The sequence below is a fragment of the Leuciscus leuciscus genome, assembly GCF_965113295.1.
Source record: "Leuciscus leuciscus genome assembly, chromosome: 17".
NCBI lineage: Eukaryota > Metazoa > Chordata > Actinopteri > Cypriniformes > Leuciscidae > Leuciscus > Leuciscus leuciscus.
In genome coordinates, this window is record NC_138741.1 from 12966231 (window position 1) to 12989768 (window position 23538).

At 39.3% G+C, this 23538-nt stretch overlaps 1 protein-coding gene across 2 annotated transcripts; it reads right to left on the reverse strand.

The window, feature by feature from the left end:
- Positions 1–46: 46 nt before the first annotated feature.
- On the reverse strand, positions 47–21998 carry heatr4 (HEAT repeat containing 4). Of its 2 annotated transcripts, XM_082144237.1 has the most exons (15): positions 21950–21998; positions 21776–21827; positions 21201–21574; positions 20557–20738; positions 17241–17396; positions 16906–17046; positions 15976–16152; positions 15663–15832; positions 3111–3215; positions 2894–3012; positions 2635–2815; positions 2466–2535; positions 2196–2385; positions 2029–2107; positions 47–264 (listed from the first exon to the last, which is right to left on the reverse strand). In XM_082144237.1, the coding sequence occupies exons 3-15, from the start codon at positions 21569–21571 to the stop codon at positions 181–183; spliced, it is 2025 nt and encodes a 674-aa protein (XP_082000363.1). In that variant the 5' UTR covers positions 21572–21574; positions 21776–21827; positions 21950–21998; the 3' UTR covers positions 47–180. The 2 variants fall into 2 exon arrangements, with proteins under 2 accessions (XP_082000363.1, XP_082000362.1); XM_082144236.1 differs by having other exon boundaries at positions 21776–21983.
- Positions 21999–23538: the final 1540 nt, after the last annotated feature.

A 23538-nucleotide genomic window follows, 5' to 3' on the forward strand; every position in this document is an offset into this window, starting at 1 on the left:
TTAGTGACCTGCGGGATGCCTGATACATCAAAGCATTTCTGGACATTTAGCCTGTTTGCTTGAACGTCAGTGACTGCAGTGAATGATTTTTAGGTGGAACAACTCAAAAGGTTTGATTTAGTGTTCAGGCATTTGAATATTTTATATGGTAGGACAAATGAAACCATAAATTCAGCACAATCATTTCTGCTGTTGCTGCTTTGCCATCTCTTCTATTAAGAGTTCTTGCTGTGTAATGATGAGTTTTGTGCACAACAGCTCCATCTATAGAAAAACAGAAAAAGAGCAACTGGCAATTAGTGTGATGCTGAGATATATATTTCTGGAGCAGTGATTCTCAACCAGCAAACTAACAAGGGGGGCGAATGTGATATGACTTGCATTTAAAAACTGTTTACACCTGTTGCATTCCCAGGTCCAATTGGACCCTTTAAAATGCAGTCATACCTTAATATTTTTCAACTAAAACCATATTTTATCTGATCAGTAACTTGCCATTGAGTGAATGTTTTGTTTTGTTTTGAATTTTTTAAAGTTTTGAATGTTAGCATGTTTTTACCATGCTATTACTTCATTTACCCCCTTTTTATTAATTACATTTTTTTTTTAAATGTTACAAGAACTACAGCAAAAACCATTATGATGCAAGAAAAAAAAAGTTCTATCAATATTATGTGAAATTTTATTTAGAATATATCATTTGAAATTTAAACAACATATAATATGAAAATTACCCGTATAAATGGATTTAATTAAGTTCTTTTGAATCTTTTTGAGTCTTAATTTATGAAAACTAAATTCTTTTTCTAACAAAACAACATCAGTATTACTCTGAAATTCTTTTCAAACAAAATATATTCATTTTACTTGCATAAACCTTTACTTTCAGATGATAAACAGCCTGAATCTCATTTTAATGCTGCAATGGTTCATCAATAGGTGGCAGCAGAGTGAAATGTCAATTTTAGACAATTTTTTCAAATTTAGACTATTTGGTCTGAACCTTTGGGCCTGGTTTCACAGACAGATCTTATATTAAGCCAGGATTAAGCCTTAGTTCAATTAGGGCATTTAAGTAGCTTTTATAAATGTGTCTTACAATTTTTTTTTTTACTGGTTTGCATCTTGAGACAAAACAATGACTGACATATTTTAAGATATGTCAGGGCAGTATACTTTCAGTTAAAACAACTCAAACATGCATTTTAGTCTGGGACTAGGCTTAAGCCTTGTCTGTGAAACCGGGGATTGATCTACAAACATACATAAATTAAATTTGTATTTCAATTTCAGAATAATTTTGTGTGTGTGTGCACAAGCATGTTTATAAACAAAACGCTGTCCCAGTGGGAAGGAAAAAATGTGTGCGAGTGTAGGAAAGTATGAATGTATTTTACCTGTATTTTACAGATATAATTTGAGGCAAACTTAATTTCAGCACAATTTCATGTGTAAAGCCACAGTTCATTTTAGGTCAAAACTGACCCGAACGCAAAAGGTGTAACAATTTAGTTTACTCTAAATCTCTTACATTTTTTATTAAAAAAATAAAATAATAATAATAATAATTATATTTATATATATATTTAACATAAAGTCAACTTTTTAAAAACTTTATTTTTATTTATGTAACTCATCTAGGTCAAAACGGACCCGAATGCATATGGATATATTAAAATAATCTAGTATGAATTAAAATGCAAAAAAACAAAATCAAGATGTATATTTCTTTATATTAAAAACTATATATTAATATGTTAAATGGAAATATTTCTTATTTTCCCATCAAAACGTGTTTTTTATTTTAACTCCTGGAATAACAAAATGTAAAATATTTAATTTAAAATAAAAAAAAATCCCCTCTTCTGTTGAAAAAAGTTTGAAAACTAATTTTGTGTGGGACAATGGGGGGCCTTAGAGTCAAAAAAAAGTTGAGAACGATTTGCTGTTCTAGATCGAAATGCATTGAATAAACCCGTAGCTCTGTGTCTGAAGCCATGGTGACATAAAATAGTGAAGTGTACTAACCTGGAGCTTTATCTCCTGAATCTGGCTTTCATCTCTCTGCAGGCTGTACCCATGCTTTTCCAGAAGACCTTTAATGTGCCTTAGTGAGAAAAACGATTCAAGTAACATTCAGAAAACAATTTTTACAATCTTCCACACAATAATGTCAGTGGCCTATAAGCACACACCTCTGCACCTCAGCGTTGGGTTCCAGTGCATAACGCTCTTGTAGGAAATGCTGTAACTCGGGGCCCTTTGCATCTAAAGCGTTCAGGGCCTCACAAGCAGCAATGCGCACACTGGGCTCTTCCTCATGGTGTACAGCCCACATCAGCAACTCCTGGAAAGCTGGGTTCATCCAACCTATTTTCTTTAAAGCTTCATTTATATAATAATATTTATTTAGTGTACTCATAAAAATAGTAACACAGAATGGCTGCATTCATTTTAAAGCTCACCATTAATTGCTTCCACTTTCACCTCCCATATTGGCTCATTCTGCATCAGGTTAATTAGCTGATCAACGACCTGTGAACATGTTTTATGCGGTCATTCGAGTGAACCCTCAATCTCTTTTTCACATAATGTATTGTCTATTGCGTTTGCACAGCTGCTTCATTTCCTCACCGACTGGTCTTCCATCATTAGAGAGGCTGCAGTCAAGCAAGCTTGTTTGCGCACAGTCACATAGTCATCATTAAAGCACCGCAGGAAAGTGGGCAGTAGCTTGGGTGTCATTATTTTGAGCTGACCAATTAAGATCAGCGCTTCCAGGCGCCAAGCGGTTGGACCGTCCTCCAGCTTCGCGCTGTGGAGAAATTGTTTGTCTATTAAGAGTGAACTGAATATAAATGCTCTGATGTGTCTGCTGGGTAGAGATAGTAACCTCAGCTCACTGTGCATCTCTCTGGCCATGTTCAGTTTACTTAGAGCCAGTGCTGCAGCACGACGAACAGCACAGCTCCAGTCGTTCCACATCATGTGTATCAGTTTGTTGCAAAGATCCTGCATGAAAAGCATTTCTAGTATGTTCAGCAATCATAGAGATATTAGATATGTAGATATAGGTGTCTGAAATGTCCAAAAGAATTACATTATGATACCTTGTTGATTTGACTTCTGAGCTGTGCAATGCTAGTACAGGCCTGAACTCGTGTTCTCCAGTTAGCGCTGTTTAACTCTTCTGCTAGAAGAGAGCGCACTAGTGTCTGGATGGGAAATGCCATGCAAAATATAGGGGCTCAGAAATATTAGTTTGAAAGAAAGAAATATTTATTGAGCAAGGTTGCATCAAATTGATCAAAAGTGACAGTAAAGACATTTATGATGTTACAAAAGATTTCTGTTTCAATCAAATGCTGTTCTTTTGAACTTTCTATTTATCAAAGAATCCTGGAAAAAAAATGTATCATGGTTTCCACGAAAATATTAAGCAGCTGTATTCAGCATTGATAATAAGAAATGTTTCTTGAGCACCAAATCAGCATATTGCAATTATTTCTTTAAGTATTGTTTGACACTGAAGAATGGAGTAATGGTGGCTGAAAACTAAGTTTTACCATTACAGGAATATATATATATACACACTCACCTAAAGGATAATTAGGAACACCATACTAATACTGTGTTTGACCCCCTTTCGCCTTCAGAACTGCCTTAATTCTACATGGCATTGATTCAACAAGGTGCTGAAAGCATTCTTTAGAAATGTTGGCCCATATTGATAGGATAGCATCTTGCAGTTGATGGAGATTTGTGGGATGCACATCCAGGGCACGAAGCTCCCGTTCCACCACATCCCAAAGATGCTCTATTGGGTTGAGATCTGGTGACTGTGGGGGCCATTTTAGTACAGTGAACTCATTGTCATGTTCAAGAAACCAATTTGAAATGATTCGAGCTTTGTGACATGGTGCATTATCCTGCTGGAAGTAGCCATCAGAGGATGGGTACATGGTGGTCATAAAGGGATGGACATGGTCAGAAACAATGTTCAGGTAGGCCGTGGCATTTAAACGATGCCCAATTGGCACTAATGGGCCTAAAGTGTGCCAAGAAAACATCCCCCACACCATTACACCACCACCACCAGCCTGCACAGTGGTAACAAGGCATGATGGATCCATGTTCTCATTCTGTTTACGCCAAATTCTGATTCTACCATCTGAATGTCTCAACAGAAATCGAGACTCATCAGACCAGGCAACATTTTTCCAGTCTTCAACTGTCCAATTTTGGTGACATTCTGACATTCAGTTTGGAGTTCAGGAGATTGTCTTGACCAGGACCACACCCCTAAATGCATTGAAGCAACTGCCATGTGATTGATAATTGCATTAATGAGAAATTGAACAGGTGTCCCTAATAATCCGTTAGGTGAGTGTATATAGTACTGTGCAAAAGTCTTAGGCATGTTAATATCTCCCCCCCCCCAATGGTTTTAAGTCAGTTATTTATATATTTTGCTGTAGTGTGTCAGTAGGAAATATCAGTTTACATTTCCAAACATTCTTTTTGCCATTAATTGTAATAATCCAGTGAGATTTCTGTATGCACAAGGAGTCTGACAACAGCCAGGATGATCTGATCTCACCATCATCGAGTCCGTCTGTGATTACATGAAGAAACAAAAAACTGAGACAAACTAAACACAGAAGAACTGCGGGAACGTCTCCAAGATGCTTGAAGAAACCTTCCTGCAAACAGGCCCGGGGTGGGTAATCGGGAGAATCGGGAGAACTCCCGGTGGGCCGCTTCACTTTTGGGCCGGTCTAGGAATTTTTCTTTTTTTTACATTTTGTCACGTTAGTTACATTAGGCTACACACGTTCCGCATTCTGACACCGCAGCGCGCAGCCTCTGCATGGGTTGTACCATGAGAGGGAGTTCTCCTATTTTGAATATTTTTGAATACAAATAAATCTGTAAACATTAGTTCAATATGCCTCTTTGTGGAAGAGTGGGATACATTTCAAATGCTTTCTTTCTTTCTTTCTTTCTTTCTTTCTTTCTGCTTTTGTTAATTTATCAACCTATCCTTGTGGAATAGTGGAAAATTTTTTGTTAACTTTCTCAGCTTAAGTAAATTATTATTTAACCTTTATATTATTTGTTGGACCATGTTATTAATAAAAACTACACAATAGTAAGAGCTGAACTGTTGCTTCATTTATCCAATTTGGAAAAAGTGGGGGAGACTGGGGACAGTTGCAACACTTTTTGCATTTCTCTCAGTTACTCAGAGACTATTTGGACTAGACCAACCAAATTTGTATATATTACACTTGCATCTGTCTGCTAATTACCCATACCATTTAAAGATGATTATATATGACATATCGTTCACAGTATTTATTTGAATGGAAGAAGCCAGATGTTGCAACTGACCCCAACCCAGGGGACAGTTGCAACACAACCCAGGGACGGTTGCAACACGTTAAAAATATCTTAAATTTCATTAATTAACTTAAGCTTTTTGTCTCAATGAGCAAAGAATTCTGAAAATATTAACTGTTTTAGGCCTACTATAATATTATAGTATTATTTATTTCAATAATATTATTGTAGCCTATAATTTATTTATTTAGTCATATTTATCAAATAACAGTTATTGAGTTTTGTTTGTTTATGTGTAGAACATAGGCCTACATAGATTCAGTGTGCAGGTGTTACAGATGCTATTCAATCCCTCCACATTTCAGTGTCAGACAGGAAGAATTGAACAATTTGCAATGCAACAAACCTTTATTAAACATGCAATTTATAACATGTTGCAACCGTCCCCGACCCTATCAGCCATGACTGAACATCATACACCTGCTAGACACACTGACTTTGACACATGCTAACCATGTCACTTAGAAGTCAACAAAACAATAATTCAAACTAAGTAAGTTTTGATTAATTCATACAAAATGTCAGGACAGTATGACAAAAAATATATCTCATGAAAAAATTTACTTTCATACCTCCAAAACAAGTTTTGTTCAATAAATGCAGCAGCAGAGGTTGAATATGTCTACTGTCTTCTTGGTGGGTGGAGGGTCTAACTGTGCATGTGCAGTATGAGTGTCATCACTCTAGCTTGTTTCTGATTGGAGAAAAATGACATGTTGCAACTGTCCCTGGTCTCCCCTGCTAATTTGGAATTCCACCATGGAAAAAGAGGGCCGGCCTTGGGCCTGAAACTCCCGGGCTGAAAAGTGGCCCCACTCCGGCCCTGCCTGCAAAGCTACAGTACTGTGAAAAGTACTGGCACTTGTGTTAAAATGCTGTAAAGTGAGAATGCTTTCAAATATAAAATCACAAATTGAATTTATTTATGATTTAACTTCTATTAACTAATTCAAATCAATATATGGTGTAACGACCCTTTGCGTTTAAAACGGCTTTTGTCCAGGTACACTTGCACATAGTTTTTCAGGTAGCTTTGCAGGAAGGTTTCTTCAAGCATCTTGGAGACGTTCCCGCAGTTCTTCTGGATTTAGTTTGTCTCAGTTTTTTCTGTTTCTTCATGTAATCACAGACGGACTCGATGATGGTGAGATCAGATCATACCGGCTGGTGTCAGACTCCTTGTCCATACAGAAATATCACTGGATTATTACAATGAATGGCAAAAAGAATGTTTGGAAATGTAAACTGATATTTCCTACTGACACACTACAGCAAAAGATATAAACTAGATGCGAAAGTTCGTCGAGACAAACTTTAAGTTGGCTTGAGAAAGTTTGGAGCAGAACGTTTTTTGCTAGGCGGTTGCTAGGATGTTGCTATGGTGTTGCTAGGGTATTTTGGGAGGTTGCTAGGGTGTTCTGGGTGGTTGCTAGGGTCTTTTGGGTGGTTGCTAGGTGGTTGCTAGGGTCTTTTGGGTGGTTGCTAGGCGGTTGCTAGGGTGTTTTGGGTGGTTGCTAGGGTATTCTGGGTGGTTGCTATGCGGTTGCTAGGATATTTAGGGTGGTTGCTAGGGTCTTTTGGGTGGTTGCTAGGCGGTTGCTAGGGTATTTTGGGTGGTTGCTAGGGTATTCTGGGTGGTTGCTAGGGTATTTTGGGTGGTTGCTAGGCTATTTTGGGTGGTTGCTAGGGTGTTTTGGGTGGTTGCTAGGGTATTCTGGGTGGTTGCTAGGCGGTTGCTAGGATATTTTGGGTGGTTGCTATGGTGTTTTGGGTGGTTGCTAGGGTGTTCTGGGTGGTTGCTAGGCGGTTGCTAGGGTGTTATGGGTGGTTACTAGGATATTTTGTGTGGTTGCTATGGTGTTGCTAGGGTATTTTGGGTGGTTGCTAGGCGGTTGCTAGGGTGTTTTGGGTGGTTGCTAGGTGGTTGCTAGGGTGTTCTGGGTGGTTGCTAGGATATTTTGGGTGGTTGCTATGGTGTTTTGGGTGGTTGCTAGGGTGTTCTGGGTGGTTGCTAGGCGGTTGCTAGGGTGTTATGGGTGGTTACTAGGATATTTTGTGTGGTTGCTATGGTGTTGCTAGGGTATTTTGGGTGGTTGCTAGGGTGTTTTGGGTGGTTGCTAGGCGGTTGCTAGGGTGTTTTGGGTGGTTGCTAGGTGGTTGCTAGGGTGTTCTGGGTGGTTGCTAGGATATTTTGGGTGGTTGCTAGGGTCTTTTGGGTGGTTGCTAGGGTGTTCTGGGTGGTTGCTATGGTATTCAGAGCGGTTGATATGGTGTTACTAGGTTGGTTGGTAATTGTCACAGATGGTTACTATGGAGTTTTTATAGAGTTCTTACTTAACTAATCGCTATTAGCATGTAGCTATTAACTGCTAGCATGTGTAGCATGTTGAAAGTGCTGTTTGCTAGCATGAGTCAAAAGAGCCAAACCTCATCTCTATACGATGTTCTGATACAGAGATATAGGTCTTGCAAAACGGTTGCTAGGGTACTCAAGTTTGGTTGCTATGGCGTTGCTTTGGAGCTGGTATATTTAAATTAAGAAGTTTAAAGTGGTTTGAAGTTTAAAGTGGTTTGAAGTTTAAAGTAGTTTAAAGTAGTTTGAAGTTTATGATAGATAGATAGATAGATAGATAGATAAAGTTAGATTGATAGACAGACAGACACACACACACTAACTCGCTCACACACTCACTCAGACACACACTCTCACACTCAGAGTTTATGAGTTTAGAGTTTATAAGTATAAATTGATGAGTTTATAAGTGTACGAGTTTTTGAGTTTATAAGTTTAAATGAGTTTACAGTTTATAAGTTTGAGTTTAAGAGTTCAGAGTTTATACATTTATGAGTTTAAGAGTTCATTAATCTATGAATTCATGAGTTTATAAGTTAATTAGTTTATAAGTGTATGAGTTTAGAGTTTATAAGTTTAAATGAAGTAAATTTAGTAGTTTGAAGTTTAATTTAGTTTGAAGTTTAATTTAGTTTAAAGTTTAATTTAGTTTGAAGTAGATAGATGAGTTTATTAGTTTAAATGAAGTAAATTTAGTAGTTTGAAGTTTAAATTAGTTTAAAGTTTAAATTAGTTTGAAGTTTAAAGTTTAAATTAGTTTGAAGTTTAATTTAGTTTGAAGTTTAATTTAGTTTGAAGTAGATAGATAGATGAGTTTATTAGTTTAAATGAAGTAAATTTAGTAGTTTGAAGTTTAAATTAGTTTAAAGTTTAAATTAGTTTGAAGTTTAAAGTTTAAATTAGTTTGAAGTTTAATTTAGTTTGAAGTTTAATTTAGTTTGAAGTTTAATTTAGTTTGAAGTAGATAGATAGATGAGTTTATTAGTTTAAATGAAGTAAATTTAGTAGTTTGAAGTTTAAATTAGTTTAAAGTTTAAATTAGTTTGAAGTTTAAAGTTTAAATTAGTTTGAAGTTTAATTTAGTTTGAAGTTTAATTTAGTTTGAAGTTTAATTTAGTTTGAAGTAGATAGATAGATGAGTTTATTAGTTTAAATGAGTCTCAATGGCTCATATAGTATATAGAACGGCAGTTTGGTTTAGTCTTCAAGGGATTTAGATTTGAATTTTTGTCGGTTGGTCAGTTTGAAAAAGTCAATGGGAGTTTTTCTGAGTTTTGATCGTCATTTTTAGGAAAACCGTAAGTCCGATCAGTTAGAAAAGATATAGCATACCGAGTCAGAATAGTCTGAAGGTCTGAGCCGAGTTTGGAGTATGTAGAGTTAAAGCTCTAGGCTGTATTAAAGTTATATTTTTTTAGTCTCAGAAGAAGAATAATAACTAGATGCGAAAGTTCGTCGAGACAAACTTTAAGTTGGCTTGAGAAAGTTTGGACCAGAATGTTTTTTGCTAGGCAGTTGCAAGGATGTTATGGGTGGTCGTTATGGTGTTGCTAGGCGGTTGCTAGGGTATTCTGGGTGGTTGCTGTGGTGTTGCTAAGCAGTTGCTAGGGTATTCTGGGTGGTTGCTAGGCGGTTGCTAGGGTGTTCTGGGTGGTTGCTATGGTGTTGCTAAGCAGTTGCTAGGGTATTCTGGGTGGTTGCTAGGCGGTTGCTAGGGTGTTCTGGGTGGTTGCTATGTTGTTGCTAGGCGGTTGCTAAGGTATTTTGGTTGGTTGCTAGGGTGTTGCTAGGCGGTTGCTAGGGTGTTCTGGGTGGTTGCTATGGTGTTGCTAGGCGGTTGCTAAGGTATTCTGGGTGGTTGCTAGGCGGTTGCTAGGGTGTTCTGGGTGGTTGCTAGGGTCTTTTGGGTGGTTGCTAGGGTGTTTTGGGTGGTTGCTAGGGTCTTTTGGGTGGTTGCTAGGGTCTTTTGGGTGGTTGCTAGGTGGTTGCTAGGGTGTTTTGGGTGGTTGCTAGGGTCTTTTGGGTGGTTGCTAGGCGGTTGCTAGGGTCTTTTTGGTGGTTGCTAGGGTGTTTTGGGTGGTTGCTAGGGTATTCTGGGTGGTTGCTAGGCGGTTGCTAGGGTCTTTTTGGTGGTTGCTAGGGTGTTTTGGGTGGTTGCTAGGCGGTTGCTAGGGTGTTCTGGGTGGTTGCTAGGGTGTTTTGGGTGGTTGCTAGGGTATTCTGGGTGGTTGCTAGGCGGTTGCTATGGTCTTTTGGGTGGTTGCTAGGGTCTTTTGGGTGGTTGCTAGGCGGTTGCTAGGGTGTTCTGGGTGGTTGCTAGGGTATTCTGGGTGGTTGCTAGGCGGTTGCTAGGGTCTTTTGGGTGGTTGCTAGGGTCTTTTGGGTTGTTGCTAGGCGGTTGCTAGGGTGTTCTGGGTGGTTGCTAGGGTATTCTGGGTGGTTGCTAGGCGGTTGCTAGGGTATTTTGGGTGGTTGCTAGGGTATTCTGGGTGGTTGCCAGGCGGTTGCTAGGGTCTTTTGGGTGGTTGCTAGGGTCTTTTGGGTGGTTGCTAGGGTGTTCTGGGTGGTTGCTAGACGGTTGCTAGGGTGTTATGGGTGGTTACTAGGATGTTTTGTGTGGTTGCTATGGTGTTGCTAGGGTATTTTGGGTGGTTGCTAGGGTGTTTTGGGTGGTTGCTAGGCGGTTGCTAGGGTGTTTTGGGTGGTTGCTATGGTCTTTTGGGTGGTTGCTAGGCGGTTGCTAGGGTGTTTTGGGTGGTTGCTAGGGTCTTTTGGGTGGTTGCTAGGGTGTTCTGGGTGGTTGCTAGGTGGTTGCTAGGGTGTTCTGGGTTGTTGCTATGGTATTCAGAGCGGTAGATAGATAGATACACACACACACACACACACACACACACACACACTCAGAGTTTAGAGTTTATAAGTGTATAAATTGATAAGTTTATAAGTGTACAAGTTTTTGAGTTTAGAGTTTATAAGTTTAAATGAGTTTAGAGTTCAGAGTTTATTAATTTATGAGTTTAAGAGTTCATAAGTCTATGAATTCATGAGTTTATTAGTTAATTAGTTATTAAATTTAAGTTAATTAGTTTATAAGTGTATGAGATTAGAGTTTATAAGTTTAAATTAGTTTAGAGTTCAGAGTTTATTCATTTGTGAGTTTAAGAGTTCATAAATCTATGAATTCATGAGTTTATTAGTTAATTAGTTATTCAATTTAAGTTAATTAGTTATTCAATTTAAGTTAATTAGTTTATAAGTGTATGAGATTAGAGTTTTTTAGTTTAAATGAGTTTCATTGGCTAATATATATAGAATGGCAGTTTGGTTTAGTTTTCAAGGGATTTAGATTTGAATTTTTGTCGGTTGGTGAGTTTGAATTTTTTTAGAATGCCCAATGTTAAGTCAATGGGAGTTTTTCCGAGTTTTGATCGTCATTTGTAGGAAAACCGTAAGTCCGATCAGTCTGAAAAGATAAAGCAACTAACTTCAGATCAGTTTGAGTGTCTGAGCCGAGTTTGGAGTATGTAGAGTTAAAGCTCTAGGGCGAGTTTGAGTCAACAGTTTTTCACAGAAGAATAATAATATTAACTAGATGCGAAAGTTCGTCGAGACAAACTTTAAGTTGGCTTGAGAAAGTTTGGACCAGAAAGTTTTTTTCTAGGCGGTTGCTAGGATGTTATGGGTGGTTGCTATGGTGTTGCTAGGGTATTTTGGGAGGTTGCTAGGGTGTTCTGGGTGGTTGCTAGGTGGTTGCTAGGGTGTCCTGGGTGGTTGCTAGGGTCTTTTGGGTGGTTGCTAGGTGGTTGCTAGGGTCTTTTGGGTGGTTGCTAGGAGGTTGCTAAGGTGTTCTGGGTGGTTGCTAGGGTCTTTTGGGTGGTTGCTAGGGTGTTTTGGGTGGTTGCTAGGGTCTTTTGGGTGGTTGCTAGGGTGTTTTGGGTGGTTGCTAGGATATTCTGGGTGGTTGCTAGGCGGTTGCTAGGGTCTTTTGGGTGGTTGCTAGGGTCTTTTGGGTGGTTGCTAGGGTATTCTGGGTGGTTGCTAGGCGGTTGCTAGGGTGTTCTGGGTTGTTGCTAGGGTGTTTTGGGTGGTTGCTAGGGTATTCTGGGTGGTTGCTATGCGGTTGCTAGGGTCTTTTGGGTGGTTGCTAGGGTCTTTTGGGTGGTTGCTAGGCGGTTGCTAGGGTGTTCTGGGTGGTTGCTAGGGTGTTTTGGGTGGTTGCTAAGGTATTCTGGGTGGTTGCTAGGCGGTTGCTAGGATATTTTGGGTGGTTGCTAGGGTGTTCTGGGTGGTTGCTAGGCGGTTGCTAGGGTGTTATGGGTGGTTACTAGGATGTTTTGTGTGGTTGCTATGGTGTTGCTAGGGTATTTTTGGTGGTTGCTAGGGTGTTTTGGGTGGTTGCTAGGGTGTTCTGGGTGGTTGCTAGGCGGTTGCTAGGGTGTTATGGGTGGTTACTAGGATGTTTTGTGTGTTTGCTATGGTGTTGCTAGGGTATTTTGGGCGGTTGCTAGGGTCTTTTGGGTGGTTGCTAGGCGGTTGCTAGGGTGTTTTGGGTGGTTGCTAGGGTGTTTTGGGTGGTTGCTAGGGTCTTTTGGGTGGTTGCTAGGCGGTTGCTAGGGTGTTTTGGGTGGTTGCTAGGGTCTTTTGGGTGGTTGCTAGGGTGTTCTGGGTGGTTGCTAGGTGGTTGCTAGGGTGTTCTGGGTGGTTGCTATGGTATTCAGAGCGGTAGATAGATAGATACACACACACACACACACACACACACACTCAGAGTTTAGAGTTTATAAGTGTATAAATTGATAAGTTTATAAGTGTACAAGTTTTTGAGTTTAGAGTTTATAAGTTTAAATGAGTTTAGAGTTCAGAGTTTATTAATTTATGAGTTTAAGAGTTCATAAGTCTATGAATTCATGAGTTTATTAGTTAATTAGTTATTCAATTTAAGTTAATTAGTTTATAAGTGTATGAGATTAGAGTTTATAAGTTTAAATTAGTTTAGAGTTCAGAGTTTATTCATTTGTGAGTTTAAGAGTTCATAAATCTATGAATTCATGAGTTTATTAGTTAATTAGTTATTCAATTTAAGTTAATTAGTTATTCAATTTAAGTTAATTAGTTTATAAGTGTATGAGATTAGAGTTTTTTAGTTTAAATGAGTTTCATTGGCTAATATATATAGAATGGCAGTTTGGTTTAGTTTTCAAGGGATTTAGATTTGAATTTTTGTCGGTTGGTGAGTTTGAATTTTTTTAGAATGCCCAATGTTAAGTCAATGGGAGTTTTTCCGAGTTTTGATCGTCATTTGTAGGAAAACCGTAAGTCCGATCAGTCTGAAAAGATAAAGCAACTAACTTCAGATCAGTTTGAGTGTCTGAGCCGAGTTTGGAGTATGTAGAGTTAAAGCTCTAGGGCGAGTTTGAGTCAACAGTTTTTCACAGAAGAATAATAATATTAATAATAATAATAATAATAATAAGTTTAAATAGGATTTCAATATGTTGGCTCTCTCAAGCCAACTTAATAATAATAATAATAATAATAAGTTTAAATAGGATTTCAATATGTTGGCTCTCTCAAGCCAACTTAACTAGATGCGAAAGTTCGTCGAGACAAACTTTAAGTTGGCTTGAGAAAGTTTGGAGCAGAACGTTTTTTGCTAGGCGGTTGCTAGGATGTTGCTATGGTGTTGCTAGGGTATTTTGGGCGGTTGCTAGGGTGTTCTGGGTGGTTGCTAGGTAGTTGCTAGGGTGTCCTGGGTGGTTGCTAGGGTATTTTGGGTGGTTGCTAGGTGGTTGCTAGGGTATTCTGGGTGGTTGCTAGGCTGTTTTGGGTGGTTGCTAGGGTCTTTTGGGTGGTTGCTAGGCGGTTGCTAGGGTGTTTTGGGTGGTTGCTAGGGTCTTTTGGGTGGTTGCTAGGCGGTTGCTAGGGTGTTCTGGGTGGTTGCTAGGGTGTTTTGGGTGGTTGCTAGGGCATTCTGGGTGGTTGCTATGCGGTTGCTAGGATATTTAGGGTGGTTGCTAGGGTCTTTTGGGTGGTTGCTAGGCGGTTGCTAGGGTATTTTGGGTGGTTGCTAGGCGGTTGCTAGGGTGTTCTGGGTGGTTGCTAGGGGATTTTTGGCTGGTTGCTAGGGTCTTTTGGGTGGTTGCTAGGCGGTTGCTAGGGTGTTCTGGGTGGTTGCTAGGGTGTTTTGGGTGGTTGCTAGGGTATTCTGGGTGGTTGCTAGGATATTTTGGGTGGTTGCTAGGGTCTTTTGGGTGGTTGCTAGGGTCTTTTGGGTGGTTGCTAGGCGGTTGCTAGGGTGTTCTGGGTGGTTGCTAGGGTCTTTTGGGTGGTTGCTAGGCGGTTGCTAGGGTGTTTTGGGTGGTTGCTAGGGTCTTTTGGGTGGTTGCTAGGCGGTTGCTAGGGTCTTTTGGGTGGTTGCTAGGGTGTTTTGGGTGGTTGCTAGGGTATTCTGGGTGGTTGCTAGGCGGTTGCTAGGGTCTTTTGGGTGGTTGCTAGGCGGTTGCTATGGTGTTCTGGGTGGTTGCTAGGGTGTTTTGGGTGGTTGCTAGGGTATTCTGGGTGGTTGCTAGGCGGTTGCTAGGGTGTTTTGGGTGGTTGCTAGGGTGTTTTGGGTGGTTGCTAGGGTATTCTGGGTGGTTGCTAGGCGGTTGCTAGGGTCTTTTGGGTGGTTGCTAGGGTCTTTTGGGTGGTTGCTAGGGTGTTCTGGGTGGTTGCTAGGCGGTTGCTAGGGTGTTATGGGTGGTTACTAGGATGTTTTGTGTGGTTGCTATGGTGTTGCTAGGGTATTTTGGGTGGTTGCTAGGGTGTTTTGGGTGGTTGCTAGGGTGTTCTGGGTGGTTGCTAGGCGGTTGCTAGGGTGTTTTGGGTGGTTGCTAGGGTCTTTTGGGTGGTTGCTAGGGTCTTTTGGGTGGTTGCTAGGGTGTTCTGGGTGGTTGCTAGGTGGTTGCTAGGGTGTTCTGGGTGGTTGCTATGGTATTCAGAGCGGTAGATAGATAGATACACACACACACACACACACTCAGAGTTTAGAGTTTATAAGTGTATAAATTGATAAGTTTATAAGTGTACAAGTTTTTGAGTTTAGAGTTTATAAGTTTAAATGAGTTTAGAGTTCAGAGTTTATTAATTTATGAGTTTAAGAGTTCATAAGTCTATGAATTCATGAGTTTATTAGTTAATTAGCTATTAAATTTAAGTTAATTAGTTTATAAGTGTATGAGATTAGAGTTTATTAGTTTAAATGAGTTTCATTGGCTAATATATATAGAATGGCAGTTTGATTTAGTTTTCAAGGGATTTAGATTTGAATTTTTGTCGGTTGGTGAGTTTGAATTTTTTTAGAATGCCCAATGTTAAGTCAATGGGAGTTTTTCCGAGTTTTGATCGTCATTTGTAGGAAAACCGTAAGTCCGATCAGTCTGAAAAGATATAGCATAAAACTTCAGATCAGTTTGAGTGTCTGAGCCGAGTTTGGAGTATGTAGAGTTAAAGCTCTAGGGCGAGTTTGAGTCAACAGTTATTTACAGAAGAATAATAATAAGTTTAAATAGGATTTCAATATGTTGGCTTTCTCAAGCCAACTTAATAATAAGTTTAAGTACAATATCAGTAAGTTGGCTTTCTCAGCCAACTTAATAACTGACTTAAAACCAGTCATTAACATGGGGGGTATTAACATGCCTAAGACTTTTGCACAGTACTATATATATATACAGTATATACAGTTATTTTAAATTGTAATAATATTTCACAATATTAAATGCAGCATAAGAGACTTCTTTCAAAAACAAAAAAACCAACCCAAACTTTTAAACTTACGTTTATGACAAAATGTGAACAAGATAAGTTTACATAGTCTAGTACATGCATAAATATCATTATGCAAAAACTAATGAGAGTGACTCACAGTCTTGCTGCTGATGTTGGAGAGTAACGTCATCGACTGCTCCTGATCTGAAAGAGCGTCTCTGAGGAAGTGCTGTGACAGGAGTCTCTGTATGACAGCTTGACTTGCATCACCGTCGATCGCCAAGCACTGCGCCGCCACCCAGCTGTCTGTGCCTGTGCCAGAGGGGTCTGAGTCATAACATATGATGGTCATTTTGAGTCAACATCTGAGTAGGATAGATTGCTTTACTTGTGACATTAATGTTTGTTTTAGAGTTTATTTCAATTGACATTTTTAGGTTTCAAGCACTGGTCTCCTTTCGTCTGTGCACCTTGTTTTATCGTGCTTCGTAGAATGTCTCTGGCGTGTGTGTTAGGTGTCCTCATGGCATACTGGCACACTGCAGCAGCCATCTGAACTCTCTTCACTGGATCCTCAAGGGCTGAGACCATGAGAGCCTGCAACTCCTGCGGTACTGCCTTCAACTTCCATTCCTTACTATGTTGAGCTGAGCAAAAAGAAATTAGAAGTCACTTTTTGGAGAAATTTTTATTTTATTTTATTTTTTTACTTCATTTAATTATTGCCTTAAAAGGGTTTATATTATATTATAATATTAAAACACCATTCAAAAGTTTGAGGTCAGTAAGATTTTTAAATGTTTTTGAAATAATTTTCTTATGCTCTTAGGCTGCATTTAATGATGTTTTATTAACAAAGTTCAGGAGGAGCACGTTCAGATAATTAACACAAGTGGAGAGCACTCAGCAATCAATGGTAAGAGGTATATACATTCAGCATCCCTCCACCAACCCTTCTCCACACTCCGAGCCCTCCCCCCGGACAGCACGCCAAATACGCATTAAACTTTACCCCCTCTAATTGTATGTAAGTGTGAACTTGTGAATTTGTTCAATAATCCAGTAAGATATTTTACTATTTAAAACAACTGTTTTCTACTTTAATATATTTTAAAATGCAATTTATTCCTGTGATCATGGCAAAGCTAAATTATCAGTAGCCATTACTCCATTATTCAGTGTCACATGATCCTTCAGAAATCATTCTGATATGCTCTTACTTTTATGAATGTTGAAAACAGTTTAATATTTTTGTGGAAACCTTTGGTGAATAGAAAGTTCAAAAGAACAGCATTTAAAGTATTTATGTATCAGACATTAAAAGTATAAATTTCTTTAAGCCCAATTTGTTTTGTTTTTTTATATGAATTGAAAGCTGTATTTTGAGCTGACAGATTAACCTGCTTTTCCAGGGTGAAGCTCTTCTTGTGGTCTTGTGGCTCTTGATGCACAGGTTATGATGGCCTCCAGCCGCACTGTGTAATTAGGGTCACTAAGAGCCCTTTTTAGGCCCTCGATGTTCACACTCCGCAAGGGCAACTCTAGATGAAACAATAATAATTTTCCAAAAGGTTTTTCCATGACAGCAATTGATGCAAAAACAATCAAATGTACGCAGGTATTCAAGGTGCTTTCCTTCATACAACACACACTGTATTTCTATTTATATAGCTGTGTACTTCACAGCTAACAAAGCTAAGTGTATTACTTAATGAATTTAATAAGAGAAACATACTGACGTTGCAGGCAATCCTCCACTTGTCAACTGCATAGTGAAGAGTGGATAGTTTGGGCATCTCAGGATCCTGCCCACTGAAGTCAGGAGGCTTGAGGGCATAGTCAATTCTGGTGGAATGATCCACCCATCGCTGTTCTGCATTTACAGCTCTGCCTGCCAAATGTTATACATTAACCTAATATTTAGTGCCACATACAGTGAGGAAAATAAGTATTTGAACACCCTGCTATTTTGCAAGTTCTCCCACTTGGAAATCATGGAGGGGTCTGAAATTGTCATCGTAGGTGCATGTCCACTGTGAGAGACATAATCTAAAAAAAAAAATCCAGAAATCACAATGTATGATTTTTTTAACTATTTATTTGTATGATACAGCTGCAAATAAGTATTTGAACACCTGAGAAAATCAATGTTAATATTTGGTACAGTAGCCTTTGTTTGCAATTACAGAGGTCAAATGTTTCCTGTAGTTTTTCACCAGGTTTGCACACACTGCAGGAGGGATTTTGGCCCACTCCTCCACACAGATCTTCTCTAGATCAGTCAGGTTTCTGGGCTGTCGCTGAGAAACACGGGAGTTTGAGCTCCCTCCAAAGATTCTCTATTGGGTTTAGGTCTGGAGACTGGCTAGGCCATGCCAGAACCTTGATATGCTTCTTACAGAGCCACTCCTTGGTTATCCTGGCTGTGTGCTTCGGGTCATTGTCATGTTGGAAGACCCAGCCTCGACCCATCTTCAATGCTCTAACTGAGGGAAGGAGATTGTTCCCCAAAATCTCGCAATACATGGCCCCGGTCATCCTCTCCTTAATACAGTGCAGTCGCCCTGTTCCATGTGCAGAAAAACACCCCCAAAGCATGATGCTACCACCCCCATGCTTCACAGTAGGGATGGTGTTCTTGGGATGGTACTCATCATTCTTCTTCCTCCAAACACGGTTAGTGGAATTATGACCAAAAAGTTCTATTTTGGTCTCATCTGACCACATGACTTTCTCCCATGACTCCTCTGGATCATCCAAATAGTCATTGGCAAACTTAAGACGGGCCTTGACATGTGCTGGTTTAAGCAGGGGAACCTTCCATGCCATGCATGATTTCAAACTATGACATCTTAGTGTATTACCAACAGTAACCTTGGAAACGGTGGTCCCAGCTCTTTTCAGGTCATTGACCAGCTCCTCCCGTGTAGTTCTGGGCTGATATCTCACCTTTCTTAGGATCATTGAGACCCCACGAGGTGAGATCTTGCATGGAGCCCCAGTCCGAGGGAGATTGACAGTCATGTTTAGCTTCTTCCATTTTCTAATGATTGCTCCAACTAGGGATGTTAACCGATGACCGTTTGACCGATGGTTGACCGTATCAACGTTAACCGATCAAAGTTGAAGTTAGTCGGTAAAAAAAAAAAAAAAGTGATCTCTAAATTAGGCTATTATAGACAGTAGACTAAACGCTACTACAGTTAGCCATCTCATTCCAACATCTTTTTATGTGAAGTGAACAAATCCCTCCAGTGTTTCCCACACAGACTCATTCGTGGCGGTGCGCCACAGAATCAACACCGGCCGCCACATATTGCGTTTTGTTATAAAAAAATGTTTTACGCAATTTAAAACACGCAGCGTGTTCATTCAGCTGCATTTCCTTTCCCTGCTCTCCCTCCTTCTCTCTGTCACGAGCAATTTTGTGTCTCGCCAAAGCCTTATTTGATCGGTGAGTGATGTAACTTACATGACTTATATTACTGAGTGATGTATATTACTGACAAAACGAGCAGAGAGAGATGCCCGGTCGCGCGCGCGCGCACTCTCATCGTCTTCAAACTGTCTTGCTCTCACTCTCGCTCCCTCGCGCATATTAATTAAAATCAATTGAGAATTGACACGATGGTAAAAGATCGGAAGACCGAAGTTTCACGTGGAGCATTCGGGTATTTTTTTCCCTGAATTGGGCTACTGCTGGGTGTTGTGCTAAAAAAAAAAACACGTTTTTTCGTTGCCTTATCTTCTCTGAAAAGCGTTCCGCACATTCAGCTGACATAAAAAACACTTTCAATAAACAAAACAAAACCTATCCAATGATGAAATGTTTTCTGTGTTGACAAATCTTGTGCGATGTCCTAACTGCCGGGATAATCACACGCGTTGTAGCCTACAAGTCCGCTAATGACACGTCCGATTCGCGAACTAATGACTCCTTTGAACCGATTCAACCAAAACAATCTTTTAGTTTAGACTGTTTGCGGTAAATGCAGTTGTGTTGTCGAGGTCAAAACTCTAAATAAACTGTGAATCAAATAAACTTAGCCTACTATAAATAATGTTATGTCATTTTTTTACTCTTACACTGAATGTTTGGATTTTGTGTGAATCATTTTTGATTAATATTTAATATAATAAAGTTCTGTGTAACAGATTATTAACGCAGATTATTAACGGAGATTATTATTTGTCCGCCGATTACATACAAGCTCCTCGGCGCCGCGTTTTTCGGGACTCATGTTTCGCGCTGTAGGGGATTTTAAAAAAGTGACGTGAGTGGCAGTGTGTGTGTGAGCGGGAGGCAGAAAGATGCGACAGAGTTGCGAAATTGCAGGCGCGGCTTGAAATGGCTGTTATTTCAAATAGCGCATCATATTTTAAACTAATCGGTTAACCGGTTTCAACCGGCTAATGAGGCTCGGTGGTCGGTCAAGAATTTTTTTAGTTTTCGCCATCCCTAGCTCCAACAGTGGACCTTTTTTCACCAAGCTGCTTGGCAATTTCCCCGTAGCCCTTTCCAGCCTTGTGGAGGTGTACAATTTTGTCTCTAGTGTCTTTGGACAGCTCTTTGGTCTTGGCCATGTTAGTAGTTGGATTCTTACTGATTATATGGGGTGGACAGGTGTCTTTATGCAGCTAACGACCTCAAACAGGTGCATCTAATTTAGGATAATAAATGGAGTGGAGGTGGACATTTTAAAGGCAGACTAACAGGTCTTTGAGGGTCAGAATTCTAGCTGATAGACAGGTGTTCAAATACTTATTTGCAGCTGTATCATACAAATAAATAGTTTAAAAAATCATATATTGTGATTTCTGGATTTTTTTTTTTAGATTATGTCTCTCACAGTGGACATGCACCTACGATGACAATTTCAGACCCCTCCATGATTTCCAAGTGGGAGAACTTGCAAAATAGCAGGGTGTTAAAATACTTATTTTCCTCACTGTATATAAACCTTTTAGCTGTCACAATGACATTTTTAACACTAATAGTGCACTTTAACTGCACGTAAACAATCACACTCAATATTCATAAGTAAGTCTACCTAAGAAGATCTCCTGTGTAAAGACATTCTCTGTGACGTTGCTGTCGGCATGTGGATTCAGGATATCCTGCAGACGAGGGGCCTGTGGGATCTCAATGTGCTTGATGGTCACAGTGGTTGCTGTCTTATTTAAGTGGTTCTGCACATTGATGCTTACTGGAGAGAGCCCATAACCTGGTATCCTGTTAAATAAGGACAGACACCACAAAACAACAACAACAACAACAATGTGAAATACAAGTGTGTTGGTTAGATAGTCTAAGTGTATGAATTAAAGGGATAGTCCACCCTCAAATGAAAATTCTGTCAATATTTACTCACCCTCGTGTCATTCCAAACCTGTATTCATTTCTTTCTTCTGTGGAACACACACACACACAAAAGAAAAATATATTTTGAAGAAAATTGGTAACCAAGCAGTTTTGGTTCCCATTGTCTTACATTGTATGGACAAAAAACACTATGTAACAGAAGCTGTTGAGTTACCAACATTCTTCAAAATATCTTCTTTTTCGTTCCACAAAACAGCATGTCATGCAAGTTTGGAACACAAGAGGGTGAGTAAATGATGACAGAATTTTTTGGGTGGACATCCAATTAGAAAACCATTTTGATGAAAGCAGAAGATTCTGTGACAGTATTACCTGAGTTGTTTCCTCGGCTGCAACAGATTACTAGTCTTTTTTTGTGCAGGAGCCTGTAATGAAATTCTGCCTTCTTCTTGGGTTAAAGTATTAATGTTACAGTTTCTTTTTTTGTTTCCACGCTTCGTTTTTTTCTTTAATGTGGTACATGGTGCTAAGGGGCCTGTGGCATTGAAAAGCCAGTTAAAATCAAATTTTCTGAATGAAATGGCTCCCATCTCATAAATAACTTCTTCAGAGAAAGAAAGGCCCTGGCTTGCGTTATTCAGATACTGTTTGTAAAGACACTCCTCTCTGCGCTTGCTATGGTGCTCTGGTCTCCAGTTTGCATTCTGTAAATTCATGGTTGTCTGTGAGGCCTTATGGGACATTGTCTAAAAAAAGGAAACAATGATCAAATAGAAATTGATTATTTGATTCTTAAAGCCTGCTGGGTTGATAAAAACAGCCCTTTTAGCTATTAAAAGAAATCTGGAGCCCGCTGTAAAACACTACATATAGTCAACCCAATGAATAAAGACATAAAATAATAAACATAAAAACAGCCACTATGGTTACTATGTAAAGACACCTACCGCCACACTTCACAAATCACGTCTCCACAGGAATCACAGCACAGAGATCACACTGGAAATTTCATAAAATTTATTTTTCAGAGCAGTTTATATCAGATGTTTTGACTAACAAGGAGAACAAAATACTTTTTTTATAAAACAAGCAAAGCAGGTCGCTGACAAAGGTAAAGTTACCAGAGCTCTCGCAGCGCTCAAAAGTTGGCATAGCAACGAGACGCGCTTGTTATGCTGCAGAGCGGCTGCCATGGCTCCTTGGCATTAACTAAACTACCTAGGGATCACGCATTAACTAAACTACCTAGGGATCACACACAAATAGATGCCTCATTAGCAGTTGTTTCTATGGGCCGTTATATGTAAGACGTCCACCATATTGGAACAGTCACAACCGGTCCGTGAAAATTCGAGAGTCGCATGTATGAATATCTAACGTATACCTAGACTTCAGCAGATGATTTGGCTAACACGATACAACCAGACAAAGGCGTAAACTAACAGGACATTAAAAGTTACTATAGCAAAAGTCAAAACAATAAATAAATAAATAAAATAAAATAAAAAGTACCATAGTAATAATGAGTTAATTCATATAAAAGTACAAACCAACACATTCTTACCTGTAAAATGTTATCCCAATTCTTTGGGAATTTAAATCTTGGCGGTTGACGACACGTTGACCGTTCCAAGATGGCCAATCAAAAGGCGGGTCTGTTCACAGAAGACGAGTGCGAATTTCAATGTTTTAACAGAGGAAGAGAGCATGGTAAGATATAGGTTGCTAAACATGTAATATCTAATAACCGGTTTGACAGTAAGACTTACAGTCATAGGCTATCTATTGAAAATGTGAATCGAAAATATGATATTTACATGATTCATATCTGAATGTGATGAGACAAGAAACATTTTACGGTTTCGACATTACATACAAATAATAATAATAATACCCCCAACAAATTACCCCCCCTGAATTTAGGTTAATTCATCTCTTTTTCAAGATTTGCTGTGAGTGATTCTAGCACAGTTCAGTTAGGCTATAGCTTTCTGGGAATACAAGAAAAGTGAGTGAGTTTGGCCAGTTACTGGTGTACAGCTGTTTTGACTTTGGCAAGTGAGTTATGGGCCAAGACCAGACCATATAATTCCATGCAGCATCTGGGCTGAATATAGGATGAATCCTGACAGGCGGAGGATTCCATCACAATAGCTTCACACAACATGGAGACAATGCTGACTACGCAACAGAGGAAACAAAAGCAATCGTGACCACATCTACATATGAAAAGAATGAACAAATCGATGAATAAAAGACATTCCAGGAGACATTTTGTGGCATGTTTTAGCACTGGCGCAATTTTATTCTGCACTATTTTTTTTAACAGTCACTGCCATTTCAACAGCATTTCTTGTCTTTCTCACAACCACACTTCAAACATACAGGTCAGGCCATAACATTCACTTTAAAGGGAAATTGCTAGATTAGATTCATTAAGCTCATTTTATGAGCCGATGTATTTTGAATGTGATGTCTTCTGTCACAGAGACATACACTTTGATATACCAAGGTGTGAAGGACCATATTGCTGTTTCTGGGAACCTTTTTAGAGGGACAGTTTCCAACAAGCTGCATACATAATAGATCACCTGCTTCTTTGAAACAATGTGAGCAAATTGCCATGCAACCTTAGCTTATATAAACCGGACATCGTAGACAATTCTTTGATGCCAACATATTCATTCAATGGATCAGCATTAACAAAATC

Excerpts from the sequence above, each read along its gene's own strand:
- heatr4 (XM_082144237.1), bottom strand. The coding sequence starts at position 21,571 with ATGTCCCATAAGGCCTCACAGACAACCATGAATTTACAGAATGCAAAC. Across the intron at positions 3,013-3,110 it reads TCAGAAGTCAAATCAACAAG|GATCTTTGCAACAAACTGAT; the intron begins GTATCATAATGT and ends CTTTTCATGCAG. Across the intron at positions 265-2,028 it reads TTCAGGAGATAAAGCTCCAG|ATGGAGCTGTTGTGCACAAA; the intron begins GTTAGTACACTT and ends GTTTTTCTATAG.